The sequence below is a fragment of the Mercenaria mercenaria genome, chromosome 4 (genome assembly GCF_021730395.1).
Source record: "Mercenaria mercenaria strain notata chromosome 4, MADL_Memer_1, whole genome shotgun sequence".
Taxonomy (NCBI): domain Eukaryota; kingdom Metazoa; phylum Mollusca; class Bivalvia; order Venerida; family Veneridae; genus Mercenaria; species Mercenaria mercenaria.
Genome location: NC_069364.1, coordinates 58,275,124 through 58,286,271, shown reverse-complemented (window position 1 = coordinate 58,286,271; position 11,148 = coordinate 58,275,124). Strand labels below are relative to the sequence as shown.

Here is an 11,148-nt window from a genome sequence, read left to right as displayed (position 1 = left end):
AAAATCGGGTATCTTCAGCGATTATTGCCTAAGAATAATTGGTTTTGGAAGAAAAATGGCCGCTGAAAGGGGTCAGATACGGCGGTCGGGAGGCAATTTCGGTGGCCGCTGGCCGCGGACGGCAGGTGACCGCTGAATAAAGTGATAAAATAGAGGAAAATCCGTCGGGGGCGTCATAAAATGGCCGCTGAACGGAGGTGACCGCTGATCGGAGGTGACCGTTAGTACAGGTTAGACTGTACTTCAAATAGACAGAACCTCTATTTGATATATACAGGTAAAATCTGAAAGCCTTGGTAATAAAATGGAAAAAAAAATATTTCGAAAGAAAATTGAAAATTTAGCAATTTTTGAAGTCCATATCTAAATTTCATACACAAGTAAATACTGGCCCTGATCTGTATCAACCACAATTATAACATAAATCCACATTGTAATACCAGAATATATCATTAGACAAACTTTTATTTAAAAAAAAAACAACTAGACAAAATAGTTAAATGTAATTTTTAGTTAAGATATTAAATAACAATGGTGAAATAAAAGTACACTCTTACTGAATTTTATCACACTTATGTGGGTTCAATACTTTCCAGCTGTTTCATTTCCACTGACCCTTCCAAAAATGGTCGCATTGTATTTATTCAACCCATTCCATACTTCTGATTAAAATGTTACTTTCTCTGAGATAACCTTGCCAAATTTGTGATATATTTGATAAAGACTAGACAAAAATATCTTATGTCTGAATAATGTCAATGAAGATGTATATGCGAGCATTACCCAACCGGCCCAACATCACACCAATGTGTGACAATGAGCCACCAGTGGAGTTCGTGGACCAGGCTATAATAAATGCCAATTACTGCATCTACATACGAACTGCCTCGATTCTTAGATTTTCAGTCTCTGTGCAAGTGCTTGTGATGTAAAGTTGGAAAAATAACTGAAACTTGATGAATATTAGAACAGTGAAGTTTGGAAGTTTCCCAGTGATAGAGTAAAGGGCATCTCAATCAACAAGCTGTGTAATGTCATGGATAGAAGCCATCTCGAAAACTGCTATTTCCCTCAGGATGTTACTAGAAACATTTATCTAAACCTGGTACCCAATTTTTTCACAGAAGTATAAACTGAAAGCTAGTAACAACACTGCTTCAAGTATGCCCGAGTTTGGTATGTGATGTAGCTTTGTTACTATTGAAACCAAAGGCAAAATTCAAGATACAATAAACAATATCTGAATGTAAGTTATTAATATACAGTGGTTCAAGTAGATTTTCAAAGACAACTCAGTTGACTGTCTTCAGACTGCCAAAAAAAACATTCAGCTACAATCAGGGTTTGGTTACGTAATGCTAATAGCAACATCCTGAGAAAACAGCTCTTTCCCCAAAGACCAACATAACAGACTACACACATATATCAATAGCTAGAAGTTCAAGTAATACAGCAAATCTACGACAAAAAACACACAAAGCATTTTGCATGAAATAGTCAACATATCCCCTTTACATTATCTAAAACCAAAACAAACAGATATTTCATATCCATACCTCTAGTAGGGTATTTAAATATGCACCAAACACAAAATATCTAGGAGCAATAGGGAAATGTTGACTTCTTCACACAATGTAGCCAAATTTAAATGTAAGTACGGGTCGTCAACAGGAGTAGAAAGAATACTCAGATAAGATTCAGTCTACATTTGTTTTGGCATGAAACAATTTAGCATTTGGGTTCAGATTTGACTTGAGGATCCCATTTTCTGTAGTATTCTGTGACTGTGCTGATGAATATAGCGGTGACGGAGAGGAGTTGCCCGAGCTTGATATAGTTATGCCGTCTACAACAGCATTTTGTGGCATCAGTGCCATAACTTCCGACATCTTTGACTTTAGGTCTACTATCTCTTGATCACGCTTCTGTATTACAGCTGTAGAATAGAAGATACAAATAATAATGCAAGTATATCTAAAACTTAACATTATGCTTGAGACTGTTTTTCTATTCCTATTCAACAGACCAAACTGTGTTTATAGAAAATAAACCAGTTCTAACTTTCTGCTCGTTATTTCCAGTAACAAATACCAATACTAAGATTCTCTTTGTACTATCTATACCTGATTTCTTCTTAACACTACCAGTATATAGTTGCTGCTATATACTACCAGTACCAAGAACCAGTATTAACTTTTTGCTTGTTTTTTTTTCCAGTACCAAGTACCAATACAAAGATTCTCCCTGTAATACCTGTACCCAATTTCTTCTTGATACTACTAGTACTTACTTTCTGCATTTTATTGCACTGTTACTAAGTTATGGCTTGTAATACCAGTATAAAGTTTTGTTTATTTCTACCAGTACAAAGTACCAGTTCTAAGTTTCTACTTGTTACTACCAGTGCCAAGTGCCAGTTCCAAGTGTGGCTTGTAATACCAGTATAAAGTTTTGTTTATTTCTACCAGTACAAAGTACCAGTTCTAAGTTTCTACTTGTTACTACCAGTGCCAAGTGCCAGTTCCAAGTGTCTACATGTTACTACCAGTTTCTGAATTTTACTACCAGTGATAAGTTTTTGCTAGTAACTTTCCAGTAACAAGAAGCAGTATTATCCATTCAAAGTAACTACCAAAACATCTGCCTATGTGGAAACCTTTCAAAGCTGTATCGAAACAAGTAACAAAGCTCTGCAACAACATAGATAAAGGTTCATTTAAAAGGAATATCTACAAAGGCAAAACTGCTGTTTATATTGCTCACCTTGATAAATTTCCACCTGTCGTTTGGCCTCTCCAAGAGCAGAAAATAAATCAAGTTTTAATCTAGTTTCTGCACTAAGACTGTTTTCTAAATGTGATGTTTTATCTTGCATTGCAGCCAGTGCTGACATCAACACTTCCGTATCATTCTGTTGATCTTTATACTGACGTAATGACTGAAAAATACCAAAATATACCATATCAAACACTACTACAATAGCAAGGCTTACATAACAAAGAAAATATCAATGAAACAAATATCTGTAATTCTGTTATTTAGAAAATCTACAGACTGCATTAGTTTGATGTAATTTAGAAGGAATTCTGAATTTAGCATTATCATCATAGAACACTGACGAAAAATAGCAGTAATTTATGACTGTTTGTATTCTGTGGCTATTATTATCAGATTAGTTCTGCAAAAGATGTTAAAGTACATCTTGATGTATGCATTTATAATACGTTATATTATACTACACCTACATCTAAGAAAAATATAATTCCTATGAACAATGCATAAATTTTCTTTGTCTCTAAAAATATAGACAAATCTGGGGTGCTCTGTTTAATAGCTAGTACGCAGAGCACATGACTATCAATAGAGATTAATTCCACCAGAGGGCTTGATTTGGTTAACATATTCTCTTCGATGGTAACATATAACAGCATGTCTGACACTTCTGTGTCATGTAAAGAAATTATCAGTTACTTGCAAAGAGTAAGTCAGTACTGGTAAAGAACCCAGAAATACTGATTGGTTAACTGATCGCTATAGCGTTACCAAACTATTATTGAACAAGAGATCACAGAGTGATCTTGGCGCCCACCAATGTGCCATTTTTGAGTGTTCCAAATTTCAAGACTTACTGACTAGCTCAAGGTCAAATTTCATTTCCGTACACAACACTTTGCATGTGGTCCAAATTCGAAAGCTGTAGCTTGAGAAATGTGAAAGTAGGTCACTAGATCAATTTCAAGGACGAAATGTCAAGTAGGTCACTAGGTCAAAATCAAGGTCAAATTACACTTCAGAACACAAATTTATGCATGTGGTCCAAATTTAAAGCCTGTACATTCAAAAATGTGGAAGTATGTCACTAGGTCAAAATCAAGGTCAAATTTTATTTCGGAACACAGAACTATGCATGTGTTCCAAATTTGAAGCCTGTACCTTCAAAAATGTGAAAGTAGGTCACTAGGTCAATGTAAAGGTCAAAGTTTGTTTCGGTACACAAAACTATGCATGTGGTCCAAATTTGAAGGCTGTAGCTTGAGAAATGTGAAAGTAGGTCAGTAGGTCAAAATCAAGGTCAAATTCCAATTCAGAACACAAAACTATGCATGTGGTCCAAATTTGAAGCCTGTACCTTCAAAAATGTGAAAGTAGGTCACTAGGTCAAAGTCAAGGTCAAAGTTTTTTTCAGTGCACAAAACTATGCAAGTGGTCCAAATTTGAAGACTGTAGCTACAGAAATGTGAAAGTAGGTCACTAGGTCAAAATCAAGGTCAACTCATGTCAAGGTTCATCTTGCCACTCAAAACCATACATGTGGTCCAAATTTGAATGTTGTAGGTTATTGACAAGAAGATTTTAAAATCTTTTCCCTATATAAGTCTATATGAACCATGTGACCCCCCAGGGCGGGGCCATATTTGACCCTAGGGGGATAATTTGAACAAACTTGGTAGAGAACCACTAGATGATGCTACATTACAAATGCCAAAGCCCTAGGCTTTGTGGTTTGGACAAGAAGATTTTCAACGTTTTTCCCTATTTAAGTCTATGTAAACCATGTGACCCCCGGGGCGAAGCCATATTTGACCCTAGGGGGATAATTTGAACAATCTTAGTAGAAGACCACTAGATGATGTCATATATAAAATATCAAAGCCCTAGGCCCTGTGGTTTTGAACAAGAGGTTTTTCAAAGTTTTTCCCTATATAAGTCTATATAAACCATGTGACCCCCGGGGCGGGGCCATATTAGACCCCAAGGAAATATTTTGAATCATCTTGGTAGAGGACCACTAGATGATGCTTCATACCAAATATCAAAGCCATAGGCTCTGTGGTTTTGGACAAGAAGATTTTCAAAGTTTTTCCCTATATAAATCTATGTAAATTATAGAAATAAACAAAGGGCTATAACTTACTAAACAAGAGATCACAGAGTGATCTTGGCGCCCACCAATGTGCCATTTTTGAGTGTTCCAAATTTCAAGACTTATTGACTAGCTCAAGGTCAAATTTCATTTCCGTACACAACACAAATCTATGCATGTGGTCCAAATTTGAAGCCTGTACCTTCAAAAATGTGAAAGTAGGTCACTAGGTCAATGTCAAGGTCAAAGTTTGTTTCGGTATACAAAACTATGCATGTGGTCCTAAATTTGAAGCCTGTAGCTACAGAAATGTGAAAGTAGGCCACTAGGTCAATCTTAAGGTCAAAGTTCATTTCGGTACATAAAACTAAGCAAGTGGTCCAAATTTGAAGGTTGAGTTTGAGAAATGTAAAAGTAGGTCACTAGGTCAAAATCCAGGTCAAATTTTACTTCGGAATACAAAACTATGCATGTGGTCAAAATTTGAAGCCTGTACCTTCAAAAATGTGAAAGTAGGTCACTAGGTCAATGTAAAGGTCAAAGTTTGTTTCAGTACACAAAACTATGCATGTGGTCCAAATTTGAAGGCTGTAGCTTGAGAAATGTAAAATAAGGTCACTCGGTCAAAATCAAGGTCAAATTTTATTTCGGAATACAAAACTATGCATGTGGTCCAAATTTGAAGCCTGTACCTTAAAAATGTGAAAGTAGGTCACTAGGTCAATGTAAAGGTCAAAGGTCATTTCAGTACACAAAACTATGCAAGTGGTCCAAATTTGAAGGCTGTAGCTTGAGAAATGTAAAAGTAGGTCACTAGGTCAAAATCAAGGTCAAATTTTATTTCAGAATACAAAACTATGCAAGTGGTCCAAATTTGAAGCCTGTACCTTCAAAAATGTGAAAGTAGGTCACTAGGTCAATGTCAAGGTCAAAGTTTTTTTCGGTACACAAAACTATGCATGTAGTCTAAATTTGAAGGCTGTAGCTTGAGAAATGTGAAAGTAGGTCACTAGGTCAAAATCAATGTCAAATTTCATTTTGAAACACGAAACTATGCATATGGTCAAAATTTGATGCCTGTACCTTCAAAAATGTGAAAGTAGGTCACTAGGTCAAAATAAAGGTCAAAGTTTTTTCCAGTGCATAAAATTATGCATGTGGTCCAAATTTGAAGGCTGTAGCTACAGAAATGTGAAAGTAGGTCACTAGGTCAAAATCAAGGTCAACTCATGTCAAGGTTCATCTTGCCACTCAAAAATATACATGTGGTCCAAGTTTGAATGTTGTAGTTACTGACAAGAACATTTTAAAAACTTTTCCCTATATAAGTCTATATGAACCATGTGACCCCCGGGGCGGGGCCATATTTAACCCTAGGAGGATAATTTGAACAAACTTGGTAGAGAACCACTAGATGATGCTACATTACAAGTATCAAAGCCCTAGGCTTTGTGGTTTGGACAAGAAGATTTTCAAAGTTTTTCCCTATATAAATCTATGTAAACCATATGACCCCCAGGGCGGGGCCATATTTGACCCTAGGGGTATAATTTGAACAATCTTAGTTGAAGACCACCAGATGATGTCACATACAAAATATCAAAGCCCTAGGCCCTGTGGTTTTGGACAAGAGGTTATTCAAAGTTTTTCCCTATATAAGTCTATATAAACCATGTGACCCCCGGGGCGGGGCCATATTTGACCCCAGAGAAATAATTTGAATCATTTTGGTAGAGGACCACTAGATGATGCTTCATACCAAATATCAAAGCCCTAGGCTCTGTGGTTTTGGACAAGAAGGTTTTCAAAGTTTTTCCCTATATAAATCTATATAAATTATAAAAATAAACAAAGGGCCATAACTCACTAATAAATTGTTGAACCAGTCTGATTTTCAGGGGGACACAACTAGGGTACCAATACATCATTCTGACAAAGTTTGGTCAAAATCCCCCCAGTAGTTTCTGAGGAGATGCGATAACGATAAATTGTTAACGGACGGACGGACGGACGGAATGACGGACGGACGGACCACGGACGCAGAGTGATTTTAATAGCCCACCATCTGATGATGGTGGGCTAAAAATTGTTGAACCAGTCTGATTTTCAGGGGGACACAACTAGGGTACCAATACATCATTCTGACAAAGTTTGGTCAAAATCCCCCAGGTAGTTTCTGAGGAGATGCGATAACGAGAAATTGTTAACGGACGGACGGAAGGACGACGGACCACGGACGCAGAGTGATTTGAATAGCCCACCATCTGATGATGGTGGGCTAAAAACAACATTAACCAAACAACAAAATAGACAAATAAATTTATGTTAGGAAGATTTCTCCTGTTACCTGTACTTCCTTCTCAAGCTGTCTAACTTTATCTTCTTTGTTCTGTAAATCCCATTTCAACTTCTGTATATCATTTTCTGTGTCACGTCTCCGTGATAAACACACTTCTGTACAGCAGTCACCTCTGCTTAGACAACAAATAAAACTTAATATTAATATAGAGTAAATAAAGTTTCTTTGATAAGCTATTTTGCAACTTTTATTTAAATGAGATCAGTAAATTAATTATTTCACAGCTGCAGCCTATTTATGAACATACAGAAGCAAACTACAATCATAATCTTTGTACATGATGACAAACATGTCAGAAGTGAAAGGACTACCAGTATTTTATGCAGTTATTGATCATTCTTCAAAATATTGCCATGAATGAAGTCAAGCTATATTCTTTAAACCATTTAACAGGGTTGAAACTCCTGTCTATAAATAACTGGTACATTAAATATTCAACAAGACTTAACAGATCACTTATATTTCAAAAACCAGAAAATAAAATTTTGAATAGCAGAAATTATTTTTCAACAATATTAAACCGAAGCTTGCTTAGTGTTAAAATATTTCTTTAAATCCTTTCTTGCTCAAACCTTGTAAAGAACCAATGTGTACAAATAAACAGAATCAGCAATGTTCATTCATCACAGTCATATACTAAGAATCATGGTTGTATCTATCAACAGAATTCCATCAAAACAGGAGCTGTCCAAGCACAGCAACAATCGGCTATTCAAAAGTCTTGTCACTAAACAAAGTTAAATGAATGTGTACAAAAGGGGCGTAAAAATGCATACAGAGTTATGGCATGTGCACTGCATGTCAAATCATCACAGCGGACAAGTGTGTGTAGTTTCAAAGAAGATCCAATATTTGGTAGTACTCATATACAAAAACTTGACCAAAACTTGCCGTCAAAAAAAAAAAAAACAAGAGCACCGCCTTGCGGGTGCTGACGCTCATCTGATTTTTTTTGTATAATAGAAATATTGTCCTACCCATGATTTTCTAAGTCTAAAAAGGGCCATCACTCTTGCAAAAAGCAGGATAGAGTTATGTTTCTTGATGTACAGTGTCCACTTATGATGGTGAAAAACTGTTGCAAGTTTTAAAGCAATAGCTTTGATAGTTTATGAGAAAAGTTGACTTAAACATAATATTCAACCAAGAAAATGATTTTTCTAAGTCCAAAAGGGGCAATAATTATTGCAAAAAGCAGGATAGAGTTATGTTTCTTGATGTACAGGGTCAGCTTATGATGGTGAACAAGAGTTGCAAGTTTTAAAGCAATAGCTTTGATAGTTTAAGAGAAAAAGTTGACCTAAACATAAAACTTAACCAAGAAATCTGATATTTTCTAAGTCCAAAAGGGGCCATAAATCTTGCAAAAAGCAGGATGGAGTTATGTTTCTTGCTGTACAGGGTCAGCTTATGATGGTGAACAAGTGTTGCAAGTTTTAAAGGAATAGCTTTGATGGTTTAGGATAAAAGCTGACCTAAACATAAAACTTAACCAAGAAAACTGATTTTCTAAGTCCAAAAGGGGCAATAATTCTTGCAAAAAGCAAGATGGAGTTATGTTTCTTGATGTACAGGGTCTGCTTATGATGGTGAACAAGTATTCCAAGTTTCAAAGCAAAAGCTTTGATAGTTTAGGAGAAAAGTTGACCTAAACATAAAACTTAACCAAGAAATCTGATATTTTCTAAGTACAAAAGGGGCCATAAATCTTGCAAAAAGCAAGATGGAGTTATGTTTCTTGCTATACAGGGTCAGCTTATGATGGTGAACAAGTATTCCAAGTTTCAAAGCAATAGCTTTGATAGTTTAGGAGAAAAGCTGACCTAAACATAAAACTTAACCAGGCAACGCCGACGCAGACGCCGACGCCAACGCCGACAACCGCTCAAGTGATGACAATAACTCATCATTTTTTTTCAAAAAATCAGATGAGCTAAAAAAAAAAAAGGCATAATTTTGTAAAAGAGCAAAGCACAGTGAGGAAATCTCTGCACACCAAGTTCTTCAGAGTGAGCAAGTGTTTAGTTTCAATTTATTCCTGTAACTGGTTATTGAGACAGCCACCAAATTGGGACGCCAACAAATGGGCGAGTGCTATAACAAAATTTGAAAAATTACCCATACAACACGTTTTTCACTTCTTGTACCCCTTTAAAATTGTAAAAAGTCCACAAATTTATGTCCCTTTTCAGCATAAACCATCATATTTTATTTTAAACAAATGACTTAATTTTTTTCCTCGTTAACAAAAAACGAAGAAAACAAACTTACCTGGCAGTAACAAGAGCAACAGCTCTGGCTGCTGCAGCATCTTCTGCCTTTTTAGCTTTTCTTTCAGTATTCAGCTGTTGTTCTAATGCACTTTTAGCTTTCTTCTCTTCTTGTAATTTACGCTCAACTGCTGATAAATTTTCTTTATCTTTCTGTCGACTAGTTACCAAGTTATGAAGTCTGTAAAAACATAATATGCATAGTATATAAATGATTGTTTGGGTTTTTTTTTTTTTTTTTTCAAAAAAATTAACTTTAATTTAATAAAAGCTTTTCCTGTGCCAACCTTGTAATCTGTAACTTCTTGTTAGAGAATGAGGTTGAACTGGCCTAAGACCTACTTAAAAAGGTTCCCATATCAAATGGAAATATGTTTTATTATAATGCTATTGACAAGCTTTATGAGCAAATATATAGCAAAGAATTCTGAAATCTAACTTTTATTTGAAGATTTTAAAAATGCGTAACTTTTTTTATTTTTTGACAACTTTTAAAAAGGAAAAATGTTCTGAAAATCTCTCTCCGAGACCACTGTAATGGTATTAATCTTATAATAAAAGAAGCTAGTTAGAAGCTAAAATTGCGTTGAGGTTGCTATTTACACAGGTAGTCTGACACAAAATTCAGGTTTTGTTACACTAGTTGCCACTCAATAAAGACCAAGGTCAAACAAAGTTTTATAATTATTTCAACCTTTCCATATTAATTACTATCTATGACCTTTTTTACTGCAGAAACTTAGAATTATTAGTGCCATTAGTCCTAAGTAATTCATGCCAAAAAGATTTAGACAGAAACTATGTACAGTTCCTGACTTTTGTGATATTTATCTCCACTGACAAAACTGGCAGCCATTTTGGGGGTCAAAATTATAGATCTGAGATAGCTTACAATATTAGCAAAAAGCAAAACATGTACAAGTGTAAGGATATTTGTTATAACCCTTCACATACATAAGAATTGCAAACATAGCAAAATACTAGAAAAGACTTATATCAGTAAATAAAAGTTCACAGTTCAGTGAGAACTTCATGTTTAATCTGTTGCAGATTTTACAAGAAAACAAACACAAAATGGCAGCCAAGGGAGATATTTCTACTTGAAAAGCATCAATTTAATCTTACTTGTTCTGTAAGTTTTCATTGTCCTGTTGTAGTTGATACAGCTCGGACCTTGTGTTTTTATCACTAAGTATAAAACTGTTTATCTGAGATTTAAGTTCTTGTTCTGTATTCCGACTAATCTGTAAATCTGTTTTCAATCTTTTAACATCATTTTCCAATCTGGACAAAAAGAAAAAAACACAACATATTTTAATAAATGAGCAATGAAGAATAGAAATCAAACTGATACCTGTCTTTTTTTTTTAACTGTACCAAACTTTATTAGAATCAGGCTGTTGGAAGTTGAAATTGTCTTTTCTCAGTTCTTGTCAAAATTTCAATTTCTGCCTCTTCATAATTCTTTGCCACTTCCTGGTTCTCATTAGAAAGACTTTTTTTTTTACTCTAACGATGCCTAATAGATGAACATACAATGTAACCTATCATTTCATTTACAGCTAGAGATTCTAGGGGTGTTGCCAACCATGAACAAGGATGCAAACAAAAACAAATTCCTAGAGAACAAGAGCTGTCTCCATAAGATGACACAT

At 35.2% G+C, this 11,148-nt stretch overlaps 1 protein-coding gene across 1 annotated transcript in view; it reads right to left on the bottom strand.

Annotated features, from left to right (window-relative positions):
• Window positions 1-245: 245 nt before the first annotated feature.
• The window catches only part of LOC123551857 (macoilin-like), a 32,422-nt gene continuing 21,519 nt past the window's right edge, over window positions 246-11,148 (bottom strand). Inside the window, exons 8-12 of the mRNA XM_045341093.2 lie at window positions 10,619-10,777; window positions 9,495-9,674; window positions 7,212-7,335; window positions 2,764-2,938; window positions 246-1,936 (exon numbers count right to left, since the gene is read on the bottom strand). Of these exons, the coding sequence (XP_045197028.1) occupies window positions 1,698-1,936; window positions 2,764-2,938; window positions 7,212-7,335; window positions 9,495-9,674; window positions 10,619-10,777 (877 nt within the window). The 3' untranslated portion in view covers window positions 246-1,697. The remainder of the gene's footprint in view (window positions 1,937-2,763; window positions 2,939-7,211; window positions 7,336-9,494; window positions 9,675-10,618; window positions 10,778-11,148) is intronic.